Source organism: Ornithodoros turicata, chromosome 3 (genome assembly GCF_037126465.1).
Source record: "Ornithodoros turicata isolate Travis chromosome 3, ASM3712646v1, whole genome shotgun sequence".
NCBI lineage: Eukaryota > Metazoa > Arthropoda > Arachnida > Ixodida > Argasidae > Ornithodoros > Ornithodoros turicata.
Window position 1 is genome coordinate 45,296,299 of NC_088203.1, and position 15,717 is coordinate 45,312,015.

At 42.2% G+C, this 15,717-nt stretch overlaps 1 protein-coding gene and 1 long non-coding RNA gene across 2 annotated transcripts in view; both read right to left on the reverse strand.

Moving 5' to 3' along the window:
• Positions 1 to 7,452, reverse strand: part of LOC135388451 (cell division cycle 5-like protein) — a 63,124-nt gene extending 55,672 nt beyond the window's left edge. Inside the window, exons 1-3 of the mRNA XM_064618022.1 lie at positions 7,272 to 7,452; positions 6,591 to 6,694; positions 419 to 580 (exon numbers count right to left, since the gene is read on the reverse strand). Of these exons, the coding sequence (XP_064474092.1) occupies positions 419 to 580; positions 6,591 to 6,694; positions 7,272 to 7,316 (311 nt within the window). The 5' untranslated portion in view covers positions 7,317 to 7,452. The remainder of the gene's footprint in view (positions 1 to 418; positions 581 to 6,590; positions 6,695 to 7,271) is intronic.
• Positions 7,453 to 12,830: 5,378 nt separating this feature from the next.
• LOC135386985 (uncharacterized) lies at positions 12,831 to 15,595 on the reverse strand. The gene is made up of 3 exons (XR_010420761.1): positions 15,533 to 15,595; positions 14,259 to 14,317; positions 12,831 to 14,066 (listed from the first exon to the last, which is right to left on the reverse strand). It is a non-coding gene; the product is annotated as an uncharacterized LOC135386985 (long non-coding RNA).
• Between the last annotated feature and the right edge of the window lie 122 nt (positions 15,596 to 15,717).

A 15,717-nucleotide genomic window follows, 5' to 3' on the forward strand; every position in this document is an offset into this window, starting at 1 on the left:
TTCCCGTTTCCTTTTCCCTCCTGAAGTCCCGCGCCTCCTCCTCTCTGCTTAGGTCATCATCTCTCTCTCATGCCCCTCCTCACACGAGAAAATACGATATGTCGGAATTTAGGTTAATTTCGCGTTTGGGGGCAAAGGGGGTCCCCTTCAACAGTACTTTTTAGAATGCTCTTGCGAACCAGTTCACTCTGGCTACATATAATGCTGTGACCTCATACTTCTCCCATAAGGTGCATATCCTGTTTAACAAATTTTCCTACGAATTGCTTCTATAGTCTCCTGAACTTCGTTGAAGAGGAGTTCGACCGTATTCTATGTTTGAGGTGGTTTTGGGGTGTTTATCTGTTACTTATCTGTTTGATTCCAAAAGCACAGGTGATACAAGATGAAAGCTTAAAACAAAGAACATCTTACGTACAGAAGGTACTCATAGTGTTCCAAACACTGAGCTGCTGTGCGGCCAATGATGGGTGCAATGGTCCTCCACTGGGTGGGCATCAGCTTAGCCAGATGTAAAAGCTTCTCCTCTTCTTCTCTGGTCCATTCTGTTTTCTTGATACTTGGATCCAGCCATTCATACCTGCACAGACAGAAAGGACCATACCACACTGTACTGCAGAACCAACTGAAGTTGACACAAGAACATCCAGTACCCATAGATTTGGGTGATGAAGAATACCCAAGACACGCAAACATAAGACTGATGTGAGGTATAAATGAGAGAACACAAAAATGTTAGAAGCAAACTGGAATACTTATATACTCTGTACGTGCAGGTGTTAGTGTACTATGTAAATAGGATAAGACTCGTTTGTCTGCTTGTGTTGTTTGGATATCGTAGGGGATTACCGTATTTACTCGCATAATTAACTCACTCTTTTGAAACAATAATGTAGTGTCACATAAGGGCTGCATCAATTATGCAAGGTTTGATCTCGACATTCAAGTACCCGTCTGTAGTACCTGCCTCAAAACCAGGTGAAAAGAGGGAGAATCGTGCATGATGGTCCGACATCTTCTGCGTGAGATAGTGGCTTCAAACTGTACTTTTGTGATCATCACCCAAATAAATGGACCTTTACGAATGGGCTCTGAGTCCTTCTTCAATACTTCTACAGTACTGTATAATTTCAAACGTTTGTGGGACTGGAAAGCTTTTCACAATAATATCTGGAAATATAATGAACCACAACAAAACAATCTGCTTGCAGACTGCACTGGAGGCCATGTTACTTCTCCAGTTTTTGTGTTCTACAGTCACCATCTACTCCTTGCCCAATGGGTGAACATTCTCTTTGATTCCTCAGCAAAACCATTCAGGGGTTGGATCGTACACTGGTCCGTCCTACAAGCTTCTCTTGAGCTAGCAAGTCTAAATGAGCTAAGCTTTCTACAGATCTCCACCAGGAAACCAAAACTGCAGAGAACGATAAAATCTGCGCGTGCGTTGTAACTGAAACACCATATTAGCAGGATTGTAATGAGCACATTTTTTCACTCAAAATGTCCTCTAAAAATCCTCATGTATCTTGCAATCATCTCCATAGACTTGGCAAAGCACTTTTACGTGTTTATGTCTTTCTTGTGCTCTGCGTGCACTCCTTTGGATGTTGAATTATGCCTCACCAACTCGCCCAGCTTTCTGTTTTTACTTATGTCCAGACACATTGCCATAGACATCACTTCTGGATGACCGTGCTTATTTTTTGTTCTGTTCATGAGTTTCAGACGCACTTCATGCATGTGGGACGAGCAAGCTGCACTGGTGGGCATGTTTTGCACTAAACTGAAGCATTCTCTGCGTTTGGCATGGTGTGACAGCATTCAGTTGAGATGGTTCACGACGTAGTACACAAGGAAGCATAAGACAAGTAATGCAGCATGCCGTAGCAGGACTGTGTCTGCCATGCTGCTCGGCTTGGTGCCTTTGGGCATTGGCAGGTCTAAAGACTTGCCTCCAACGTGGTTTCACTACGAACAACTGAAATTTCGCATTGGTAAAAAAAGACAGACAGCATCCGGAATCGAACCACTGACCGTTCGATTGTCGGTCGAGTGCGTTAAGCACTAGACTATGCTGGCATGTGCCTTGTGATGACTTACCAAAGCACCTCATTCAAGTAATGGGGCATGCATCCCCTCACTCCACATACTCCCCTACATTTCTTCTCTCTCTCTCAGACACAAACACGCACACACAGATGCACGCACACATACATACACAATACATACAACTAGAGCGCAAATTTTCACGCAAATTAATGTTTCTCTTCTCGATATGTTTTCATATCTGGACAATGAAAAAGCACCTTTGGTCTTGGCTTGGCACCAGTCAGAAGGGTTCTATGGTGCATATATAGATGAATGTCTTGCGCACTGGTGCATATTTTGCATTGAAGTGCATGAAAAGTGCATATCCTGCCATATTTTCAAGTGCAAGAGCTTACTTCTTTTTCATGGATCGTTTTGCTGGTTTCGGGAAGACGCTGGGTTGTCTTTCGCATGTATTTCACATCACTGTTACAAAGACAGGTGGGCGTTCGCGTTTTAATTGGTATGATGCAGTGCTGAATGCAAAGCCATGACAAAACAAGCCTGAGCATGGGCAACACGAAAGACACGAACATACGTGTATGTTTGTGTTTCTCGTGTTGCACATGCTCAGGCTTGTTTCGTCATAGGTTTCATCCACCAGCTAGCTGGCGTTTATGCTATTTGATCAACCACGAATGCAAAGCCTTCGGCTCCATGATTTACATCTGTGGCGCAAGTATTCTTTGTCGTGTAGTGCAGAACAAAGGTGGCGTTATTTTACTGCGTTATCCCTAAAAAAATACTCACTTAAAAAAAATATAGGCATTTGGTGCATTGCTTTTATATTAAGAACAATGAAAACCATTGCCCATATATACTGAGAGTTTTTACTCAATATTGGAAGATTTTCAGTGCATAGTTGCGTGCATATTTTGGGAGTTTTTTTTTTTTATATTTATCCACGCTCTACATATAATACAGGGATGAAGCAACCAGTCTTAGGTAAGTTATTTATAAAAAGTAACTGAGTTACAGTTACAGTTTATGTGCCAAAAATAGTAACTAAGTTACAGTTATAGTAATTTTCTTGGTTGAGTAACTAGTTACAGTTACTGGGAGAAAGTAACTTAGTTACATTACAGTTACTTTTTATAAAAATGACCATGAGAGGGTGATACAATTGTTAAAAACATCACTTTATTAACATTTACTGAAGTGCAATAAAAATTGTCTTGAACTTAACCAGAAGCAGTATAAGTTAATACGCGGTTATCCCACACTGAAAAATACGACATGCGCATGCGACCTGGTGCATCGCGGTGAAAAAGAACAGCACGGTGACACGCACATGTTTCGTAACATGAAGAGAGAGAGAGACATACGCAAGAACAAGGAACTCGCCTCAAGATGCTTTTTCAGGTCTGAATTTAACGTCGTGCTTGCCGAGTACGTCTTATTCCATAGCTTGCACTTTACAGTTAAATTATTCTCGTCCTTCCATGATAAAAGCTCGAAGGTTGCTTCATAGACCGGCCACGGAAGCTTGTGGTAGTAGCAACTGGAGCATGCTTAGCCACTGCACTGATCGGAGCGCAAGTGAGCTGACCGGAAAGTTTCTCTTTGTGCATAATCATTCCCTTGTCCATGTCCACAGGAGGCAGGATCCCGTGCTAGGGCAGTGACACTATTACTCACATATGACTCACTCCGACCGTTGAGGGTCACTAACTTCAACTAATTTCTGTTCGCAAAGCTGGAATTCCCTGCTTGGTGAAGAGCCCAAGGCACGGGGCAAATACCGATTACGGATATAAGGAAGGAAGACACTGTTACGAGGAAGTAGGGGAAGGTAGAGAAAAGAAAAAAAAAGGAACGACATTTATTCGAGTAACTAGTTACATTTTGCAGTTACTTTCACAGAAATAGTAACTAGTTACAGTTAAAAGCTACTTCTCTGGAAATGTAACTAGTTACCCCCAAAAGTAACTAGTTACAGTTACAAGTTAAAAATAACTTAGTTACTACCCAAGACTGGAAGCAACAGCAATTGAGCAGGGCATGGTTGATTCCTGCAGCTGTCTAGTGTTTTCGACGACGGACAAATTAAAAAAATCGAAAGAAAGTTAAAATCCGGGCGGGTCGGTGATCCATTCCGAAAGTGATAAAAAACGCATAGTACAGTAGTACAGTGCTGTGTCCGTCCTCTGTCCCTTTCATTGTCCCCTCGCACTGGGGGTTTTTATCGCTTTTAGAAAGAACAAATTTCAACTGTTGACATTCTTACGGGCCTTGAACCCACGTGTTGTGTTTGTTTCAGCCTCAGGGAGCATATATTCGGAGCAGTTACTTTAGTTCATTTCACTACGCAACACGTTTTAAGTGGAAGGTAATCATGCGGGTGGAAAAGAGAATCAAGTGTTGCCACATGTGTGTGATCCGTGGAGTAGAATCGGCATCCAGTTATTTTTGGACTTTTGGAAGTGAAGTATGCCTTTGTGTTACATTCAGAGGTGCATTAAAATAGGGTACATATACATATATATAGGGTATAATAATACGGGTACATTGCTTGGTTGATCATTTTCTCTTCTCCTCATATTAAATGTTTTTGTCCCATTGATTGGTCGGAATGGCTCCCATCTTCCTCTAAGCAGCATGGCCAAGTGTTACGCTCATTTGCTCTGTGGTGGCTGTGTCCATCTCATTTGTGCCTGTTGTGCTACTGAAGCCAATGCGCATAAAAAATGTGATAAAAAAACTACCAATACCGGCATGCCCAAGTTGGGGGCTCAGTAATTACGTGGGTATTTTGTGCTCGGTACCAACAGAAAAGCATGCTACTGTCCTTATGAGATGAGATGACCCTATCCTTATCGGGACTGCAAAACATATTAAATATCTTAATGTCAAAAATCTTCTTCCCCTTAGTGCTTCTAAATGTTTTCCCCCCTTTTCTCATTCTAAATCGCCTTTACTATATACAGTCAATGCTGGTCTCTGTCCTGTTTCACCGTCCAACTCTTATAAATATCTAGGTCTTTACCTCTCCACTAATTCCTGGTCTAATCACATTCCATTCCTGGTCCAATCACATCTATACTGTTGTAAGTAATGCCAATTGAAGTCTAGGTCATCTCCGTAGGAACCTCAAACTAGCACCTCCCTCTGTCAAACTTCTTGCGTACCGAACGTTAATCAGACCCAAACTTGAGTACGCCTCCAGTGTCTGAGACCCCTATCTGGACAATCTTATTAATCTACTGGAGTCGGTCCAAAAACCATGCTACATGCTCCATTTTATCTAATTACTCTTATCCCTGAAGTATCACTCTCCTTAAATCTTTGCTCGACTTACCCTTGCTTTCACTTCGTCGAAGATTTTTCCGTTTACGTCTTTCTCGCAAGTTTCATTACGATCGAGTTTTATACGCCCCTCCTCCTCAGCCCCGGCACACCACATCTCTCCCAGGACTGATCATCTCTGTAAAATTGATTGTATCGAAAAAATCGCGTTGTGTCTGTCCTTTGGTGTTCCCTAGTCTCAAGGTTTTACAGTATGCATTGATCATACTGTTTCTAGTTCATTCCCCTTTTACTACAGATTTGTTTTTTTGCACTCCCTATTATTGATTGGAATGACCTTCCCCAGCTGCTTGTTTCTGTTTCAGACTCTTTATTTGTTTCTTTTTTGCCTCCAGTTGTCTAACTACCTCAAGTTATGTTTTGCGGTTCTGTTATGTTTTGTATACATTTGTTAATCCCTCATGTAACAGCCATTCATGGGCATTTGAGGTATTGTCATAAATAAATAAATGTAAGAGGTGGCCGATTACATTGAGTTATCAACAAAAACATGTCCTACTGGCAGGATTGCCACCTGATCGGTTATTTGCCGCCTGTGCCGGTGGAATGGCAATATCGACGTTTTGCAAGTACTTTACCATGGAAGGTGTTTCGTGGAGAAGTTTGGGCAAATTCAATGAGCCCATGATAAATTTGGGACGGGACCAACTCTGCTATGGTGGGAAAAGTCTTCCCATTTGCAAGTCTTGCTTTCTGTGAATATCTAAAGATGAACAGCTCAAGAATAATAATTAACAGTAGGCTTTCGTGTGCTCTGCTGAAATAGTGTTTCATCTCGTTCGCCTCTCTTTCACCATCTCCTTTCTCTCTCTCCAATTTCTTAGCTATTCTTCCCCCTCTTCCATTTGGTCTTACTCACCCTGGCAGTATTGTTCGTAACGGAAGGGTGTAACTGTACCCTCTGGTGTGTTCAGTGAAGCTCAGATTCATTCGAATAAGTCTGTCGGTTTACCCGTCACTTTCACTCGAGAATGCACACAATGTAACCGTGCAACTCAGAGATTGAGACAAAACTGCTTGCACCGCATCCAGAAGTGAGAGAGAGAGAGAAAAAAAAACAACAACAATGAAACACTGTCCCCGTGTTGCACCCTGCTCCTCAAACTCAAGGCGGTGCTGCCGTCTGACCGTACACACCAGCTTGCTTGCCTCCTATTCCTATTTTAAGCGAGTTCATAATTTGAAAAACTCACCATCTGGCTTTGCACTGCTTTGCTGATTTCCGGTGTAGCAGGGATGCAATCCGAGACCACTGGTTTTTGCCATATTTCATTACAGCTGCTTTCAGAATTTCATCCTAGAGAAGGACAAGCATGGATTCATATAGTCATACAGCTTCTTTAGGTTGCATAGAAGTGATAAAACTCATCACAGAACATGTCCAAGTTCGGAAAGTTCATCATTCTACACTAGATGCCTAAAATAAGAGTTAAATTACTGCAATAAAAGGAGTCAAATCCGATCATGGTCTCATAGTAGAGCATCACTGTATGGTACTGGTACATTTATGAGTCAACGTAGCTCTACTTAACCCAGGACTACGTGTAATCACTGTGTGTGACAATAGAACACACAAATGCATACATGACAGACGCAAATCTACTCCTCCGTTCAACATGATTCCGGGTACTGCGTAGCGAACATGCGTAGCAAACATCGCAAAGCTTCGTTTAAGTGCACAGTCGCAGGGCCGCTGTTGACAATGCATGTTTTTGCTTCGTGTACCAGCAGATGATTTCTTTCATGAATCTGTACATTTTCTGCTTTTGCGTAACCTGAGTCGCTTGAAACGACAGCTTCAGTACTTCCGATTTTTGTGAGTGAAGCTGAAGCTTATTAAGCCTAGTTTTAATGTTACGAAAAATATTTCTTACTTCGGTGTTCCTCCAAACACCGCCTTTGATCATAATCCGTGGCATCTTGCAGCTTCGTCTGTTGTTTTGTCGTTCGCAGAAACTAGAAGCCTTCGTGGAAAATTAAAGTTTCGCTCACACACAGCTCAAAGCTCAACACACATATAAACAAGCCAACGGTGCCATAATGGATAATGGTGGATTGTGATGGATACGAATTGGTACAATAATCGGCTGATTGCCCAATCCAGTCCAATCCATCACCGTTGTTTACGAATGGCGCATGGCTAGCGGTGTCTATGAGACAAGACGCTAGATCCTGAGGGGTATCATTGCCGCGTCACTCACTCTTCCAGGTGCTTCCGCGCAAAAATGTAGCTCCTACTTCTCATTGGCTGCTGCGTGGGACGCCTTGCATTCTAGTTACCTCCGCGGGAAAAATGAAGCCATTATTTTAATTTCATCTATTTTTGTTGTACTGTTTATTAATAGGCCTGTGCTTTCACACGAATGTTGCACGGTCGATATTTTTCGCATTGTTGAAATACTGGGAACTTTTTGCCTGCTTTGTAGTGTGTTGGGTTTATGTGTTGAAGGTTGAAGTCGTTGAAACCGGTTGAAGCCGTCATGGCTATAGAAGCCCGCTCATATTCGAAACGTTGAAAGTGTATCTGAAGCATGCGAAGCACTTTGTAATTTGTCAGCATTTGTATCACCGCTATGTTTGTCATGGGTCATCATGAGGCACCTCACGCCAGTGATATGGATTTGATGGAACAAATCGGATTCAAGTCAAGTCTTTATTTTCGAGAAGCAAATGAAGTCATTATGTATCCAGAATTATAGTTTTTCTTTTCTGTATCTATTTATTTCTGCTCTTACGCAACAACGCCTTACGACATTACTGTGGCGGGGATACATACAAATAAAAGTAAGCAATAAGTACAGCATACAAAAAGAAAAATTAAAAAGCACACATTTCTTAGACAACAGGTACTCAGATCCCGAAAAAATAAGCTCTATACATCCGTTGGGCTGAATTTTCCTGCAATGATCAATCTCGATATGTACGATGGAGATTCCTTTGTCATATACTAATTTTATCATGAATAATATTATCTGAAAATTGCAAACGTAACTGTTGTCTCCTTGTCGACAAACTATCCCAACCTAATCTTGACTTTATCTCGCTTATACTAACATCCATGCAACTCATCTGGCCGCAATATTCTGAACCCTCTCCTGAATTAAAAACATTTCGTGCGGATCCCATACTGTACATGCACAATCCAAAGTAGGGCGAACCATAGTAATGTATGCATCCCTTTTAACTCGAGTACTAGCCCGTTTAATATTATGGAAAACAAAGTGAAGCATCTCTCTTGCTTATTTGCCTTTTTTCATGCCAAATCAAATCCCATTTCAAATCCGGGTTTGTCAAATCCTCTGCAGAATCCAGAAATTTTGAGAATTTGGTAGAAAACATGGCCAGGTGGTCAACTTAAGAGCGTCGTGCTGCTATTCACTGAAAGTATATCGTGTCAGGTTAGCCGGAGACGAATAATAAAACACACCAAGTTTCAAATTTACAAATGCATCCAAAGTAAGGCAGACACTTGGGGTAGTTGGTACGGTGTAAAAACAGCACAAAGAAAGAGAGAGATATACACCACGACGCCGAACGTCCAACCGATTTAATAAAAGGAAAAATATACATGTACAACAATTATTTCTTATGTAATGTCTTCCCGCAATCACAGTTTTCTGGCATCTTCCACCAAACTGTACACTTTCCTAGCTCTTTTTTGTTTTTCGCTTTTTTTTCTTTTTTTTTTTTTCTTCTAATGTACAGGCACGCAACGCTTCGGAACCGGTTCTGCAGTAAAAAGTTAAAGGTATCAAGAATATATATGAGGAGTACTTCAGATTTCGAAGAATACAAGTTGACACGCGTGTGGAAACAGTCCGGGTGCGATATGTCACGAGGAGCTTTTACAATTTCGCTGCAATACCACACTACTATATTCAAAACAATGATCATGTATGAACAAATTAATATAATGCAAGAGAACTGATGTACTCTATAACATTTTTTTTTAAAGTTCGTATTTGAGTTATTGAGTCTTGTATATCGTCCTCGTCGTCTTCTGTGTTCTTCAAACTCAAGGAAATGTTACATCTTTCAATAGCCTTGTCTCCAGCTAGACAAAAAGTCCAAGTGAAAATTGCCTAAAATCTGCCGGAGATCAGTATTTGGTTGGCACAAGTCGCTGCAACTTGGGCTGACGTCGTCATATTGTCACCTGCGAAGGCAGTAAACTGCGTTGGGCTCAAAGCAGTGGCCTAGCCCAAAAATATTTATGGAGGAGTTCTATGGGAACTTTACATGGGTGAGGAGGATTTCATTATGATCTCCCTCTTCCAAATGCACTAACCAAACTTACATTTTTTTTTTTGGGGGGGGGGGGGTTAAACCCCCAAACCCCGGCATATAAATGCGGGCCAATATTGGCCCAGCGTTGAGAGGAAACTCCAAAACAGCAGCTGCTGCTCGAAACAACAGACCAACGATATAGTCTATGTAGTTCAATTCGATGTATACAAGTCCATTTCTACATTTTTTCTTCAGCTTGCAAAATTATTTTCAGACAAGGTGCAAACCAGCTTCATACATTGAGCTATAGTGACACGGACAGCATTACTTAAACGAGTAGGAATTTCCATTTCCTACTCGTTTGTAATGTGTATAACCTTTGACAATAACAGCTGTCGAGCAGGTTGGTACGTATACATATCTATTCCAATAGCGGCAAAACGATGGTAAGACACGCCACACACGACCAGCAGCAGCACTTTCAACCTTTGGATTTTATTTTTGCAATATACACACCTGCCAGATACAGTTGTAAGGCACACTGGTGTTATAGAATAGAATATCGCGTAGAGGGGTGCAGAAGATGCATGGGGTACCTCATAACCATGGTTGGTTGATAATCTTATTATATTTGGACCATACTTGGCCCGTCATTGCTGGTGCCTCATGGGACGCTATCTAGCCAACTAATGCCCGACTAGAAACCAAGCTTGGTTCTATACAATGGCCCCAACGGCAATGCATGTTGGTCCCCGTGTTTGTTAGGACGGTCTGTCACATACTGCCCCAAAGTTGGCGGTATTCAGTTGGCCCGAGTAAGGCCGATGTCAATGAAAGCTTGGCCGAACCCTCTTCTTCGCAAGCTCGGCCCAACTAGGCCGAACAATGTTTAGGTATAGGAATGTCGTTTTTCTCCATGGGAAGCACATTGCTCTTCTTACTGTTAACAGATTCTTCGTCCCGCTCTGGTTCATAAATTTGGTGCCCCGTGTGTTTCTTTTCTTTCATTTTTGTTTTATTTTAAATACAGACAGGCAAGCTTTGTGCTGATGGCATGTATACTGTTTCCCTTCAGTTGACAATTGAACCCCTGCATGCAAGAAGGGGATAAGTCGAAAAATCCCAAACCGAGAAAACTTCAAGTGAGTATTTGGTAAAGTGATTGCAGCCGGGTTACCTCGACTAATGCAATGGAAAATGTGTAACATATATGTTTGTGTTTTTTGGGGTCTGTGACTTAGCAGAAATTGTCCGTGAGCATGATATATCATTTTTCAATGTAACACCGCATGCACACAGGGTTATCGCGCAAATACAAGCAGCTTTCACAAGTCGTACTTGGATTGCTGAAGAACCAGGTAGGGTGAAGCAGGGGCGGATTTAGGGGGGGTCCGTATGTCCAGACCCTCCCCCCTCAATTCCAGGCTTGGACATAGGGTTCAATGGACCAATCCCAGCATGCACCTGGCACTTGTCCATAGCGGACCCCCCCACCCCCGGGAAAATTCTTGATCCGCCCTTGGGGTGAAGCCACCTGTGCGTTGCAGAGCAGCATGTGTCGAGCGTATCGCGCTGCTAAACGAGCACAATCTTGAAGATAATATCGTAGGTGACCAGCATAATATAACTTATTAGATTAGTGCTCACGTTTTTTTTTCTTTCTTTTTTTTCGATTACAAGGCTCAGTATCACTGCCGACACAGTCGTGTTAGTTAGGAAGAACGTGTTTTTCGAGTGGAAGCCGCAGTTCAATTTAAGCTATCATTTGTATGCGTGTGTAGAAAAAGGGCAAGATCTGACTGCCCATCCGACTGACACACATACATTTCTCGTTTCTTACCCTCCTGTAACAGGTCAATAAATTGCAATACGGTCCTAAATTTTCTATGGCAGGTACATGCTGGTATGTGGATGTCATTGCAGCAAAAATACACGAAAGGGGATTGCATTACATGCATGGATTGCTTACTGCATACAGAGATTCAATTACTTTATATATGGTTATCTCTAAATTAAAAACCGGAGACTGGGGGACAAAAAACGACAAACACAGAAAGCTTGTCTGTACGTGTTATGGATCTACACCACCAGCTCGCTTGCTACCTCTATCCTATCGGTACTGTGTATATATTTTTGTCATTTTCTTTGGGGACTGTGTTGCACGATTTGCCCTAAACATACCCGATCATCCTGATCATTTTGTGACCTTAGTATCAATAAAGAAGTATTCTTGATCGAAGACAACTTGTCGCCTTCTCTTATGTTTTTGTCATTTTTATCTGCCTCTCTTCCTTTCTACTTAATATGAAAAACGGTTAGGAGCAACTAATATTTATTCGAACAAGAACTTTCGTGCAAGAGACTGCACTTCTTCAGGTTACACAACTAAGTGCGACACGAGTATATATACCAAGTGAACAGATACAATAAAACAGGTTTCCAGAACTAAGTAAACACAAAACAACCAGACAGTAATACAATGCATCACGTGAGCAACCGTCACATAAGACTCAGGAAAGAGAAGGTGTACGGGTAAATGAGACATTCGGAGAATTGGGGTTCAAAAGATTTGGTGGTGAAAAAACGGGGGCACAGGTGGATGTCTAGCCGTGTACGAGGGGAACACAGCTTTTGTTGAACTGCGTGGGAAGGTACGGATTTACCTTATGGGCTGAAGGGAAAATGGAGCTACTTAATCTGCATATCAACATACTTTGGTTATGAACACTTCACTTTTTGTAACCAGTTGGAAGGAGAAGTGGTCACGAGATAAGGGTATTTCGAGGCTGTCGGGATCCGGGGCTCAAGAGCAGTGGCAATCATATAAGGCCGAAAATCATGAGACCGAACTATCAGAAAGCTGGAAAGTCGGAAGACAGCACTATCGAAAAACCGAACAAAGAGGAGCCCTAAGATATGAAAAGCATTAAAATTACAATTACTACATAAAGTATACTTTCACTAAGTCGATGTTATATGTGAATTGCTGTAGCAAATGAATCATAAAAAAAAAGACAGAAATTACGGGACTCGCGGTGCTGGATATACGTATATAAACTCAATAAACTGCAAACTAAATTTTGAACATCTCTCAAAGAAATTCTAGAAAAATCTTGGGGGCGACACATGATTCACATTTACCACTTGCACTTGTGTCTGTTTTCCCACGGTGGTGGTTCCTCGGAAAAAACCGGGGGGGGGGGGGGGGGGGGGGGGGGTGTACCGTACGGACTTGCATACAGGTGACTTGGCTACCTATACGCACATGTCTAAGTCTGTACGGTCCCATTCACTGCCACTCTAAGGAAGGAATGCGCCGGAACGTGTTCTCTAACAATTGTCTAGCACTGTATTTGTTGTTTTGACATGGTGGGATACCAATGCACCTGCGCACATGACTGCGTCGGGTTTCCTATCATTATAGTTTAGTTGTAAGCAGCTCTGTTTCTCCATTGTCCCGTCTGTATGCTCTTATTCCCTTTTGCAGTTATGTACCAACTGGCCCAAATTTCTGCACTTCTCATTAAACACAACATAGCAAACCCGAAGCCATAACCCACTGTGAATATGCCAGCTAGCTCTTTCTCTTTGATTTTCCATACTTATTTTTCCAACTGTGAGCTAAGGCAGCAATACAGTACACATACTACACAAAAAGAACTACCTGTATAGTACGGAGAGAAAGGGGAAAAATGGAGGCATCCAGTACATTCTCCACGTCACTTTTGTCGAAAAACGGTGATAGCTTTTGCAAAAGACATAGAACAGACATAGTACAGGTCTCTCGCAACAGCCTCGACATTTTCTGCTTAATATTTTCTGTGCGAATGAATAACAGGAGTTATAGTCCGTTCCACATAATGTTCACCTTAGCAATATGTTCTGTGATGCATACGTTGACCATCCAAAAAGTGGCAGAACATGACTCCTTCAACTCTAAATATTACTGTCATCAAAAATATAGTGCTTAACGAAATGTATAGAATTTGCAACTGCAATGATTGCTTTCTATCAGCACTGTTGTAGCCATCGTGCTTGAGTTATGGTTAGTTCAGTGATCTTCTATCACCATCAGGGTTTGTTCTATCAGCAGAACGCTAGCCATTGTGGCAGACATATGGTGGCCCTGATAAGGGCCGTTTGTTTACTTCGTCCAGGTCTGCTGTTTCTTCTCCTGTGCACCATGAAGCTACTGAAGAATTCCTTAGCATGTCCACAGTCCATCTTCTAGTGTCCATTGTTCCCTACGGGAGCACGCTGTTGGCATAAGACAATCCGTGGGGTAGGGCATCGTCACGCAGCTGGTGCCTGTGAGATGCCCTGGACAGCATTCAGGCATGAATGCAAAAGGCCAATGTAATAATCCCGTGGGAGTGGCACACTTGATTACAGTATGCCACCACAGGCCTTCTGCTGGGTCAGCTCTGTTTGAAGACCTTGAACTGAAAGTAAAACATAATTGTCAGCAGTGTTAAATTACTGAGAATTATAAGTAAACAATGTCAGTTACAAATCTGTCAGCTCAGCACAAGAACAATTGTGTGCCTGCTTTGGTTGACCTAGTGAGGACTAGCATAAGCAGGGGTATGCAAGTTCTCCAATAGAATCCCAATACTTCTCTCCCTATCCCATACCCAATTCATGTATGGCATCTGACAGTCCTGGCCTTTCTGGTCAGCTACAGGGGTTCCACCTGGAAACAACAGGGTGAAATGTATTTAGGCAACAAAAAGCTTCAAGTTTGCAGCTTTTAACATGCTGGATAGCATTTTATTCTCCGTAATCATCATTTGCAAGCCTTAAATTTTGGCAGTGTCATTTATAAAATCCTCTCCAATTTTTGAAAAGAAAACCATCGGATCACTCACTGTGGCATTTCTAAGCTATCAAAGGCCATATGAGGACAGGAAAACGTTGTTTGGTTGTTCAAATCAGGTCGGAGCTTAAAACCTGAGCGGTATCACTCGACACCGCTGCTTGATTGCGGATTTCTCAGCCTTAAATTCTGACTGTATCACATGCTACATCACTCACTGTGGCTTTTATAAGCTATCGAAGGCTATATGAGGACAGGAAAGCTGTGTTCTGTTGTTGATACTGTATCAGAGCTTAAAACCTGAGGGGTATCATTCGTAACTGCTACTTGACCGCCGGGTTTCGAGGCCCAAAATTCTAACTGTATCACACGCTGAATCATTCACCGAGGCTTGTATAAGCTATCGAAAGCTGCACGAGAACAGGAAAACGTCGTTCGGTTGTTGTAATTTGGTCGGCGCTTAAAACCTGAGGGGTATCATTCGTAACTGTTGCTTCACTGCAGGGTTTTGAGCGCTAAATTCTAAGTGTATCACACGTTAAATCACTCACTGAGGCTTTTATAAGCTATCGAAAGGTGCACGAGAACTGGAAAACGTCGTTCGGTTGTTGCAACTTGATCGGAGCTTAAAACCTGAGGGGTATCATTCGTAACTGCTGCTTCACTGCATGGTTCTGAGCGCTAAATTCTAAGTGTATTACACGTTAAATCACTCACTGAGGCTTTTATAAGCTATCGAAAGCTGCACGAGAACTAGAAAATGTCGTTCGGTTGTTACAACTTGATCTGAGCTTAAAACCTGAGGGGTATCATTCGTAACTGCTTCTTCACTGCAAGCGTTTGAGCCCTAAATTCTAACTGTATCACACGTTAAATCACTCACTGAGGCTATTTATAAGCTATCGAAGACTATATGAGAACAGATATACGTTTTTTGATTGTCCAAATTTGATCGGAGTATCATTCGGCACTGTTGCCTGTAAATCTTCCGAAATTGAACTGATTTAACGGATTTCACCACAGCTGAAACAGGGCGCGAATGTTTCACTAAAAATTCGGGAATACAAACATCAAGGAACTAAAATTACTTACCTCCATGTGGTAATTAGCATGAAACAAGAAGCACAACACACACACGTCCAGCTACGCCAGCGCGACACCGACGACTGAGAACAATTGATGTCTTCATGCGCTGACCAGTGCACTACATTCATAGCCACCGCCGCCGAGGCGTACGAACACAACGAATGATACCCCTCAGGATCTAGCGCCTCCCG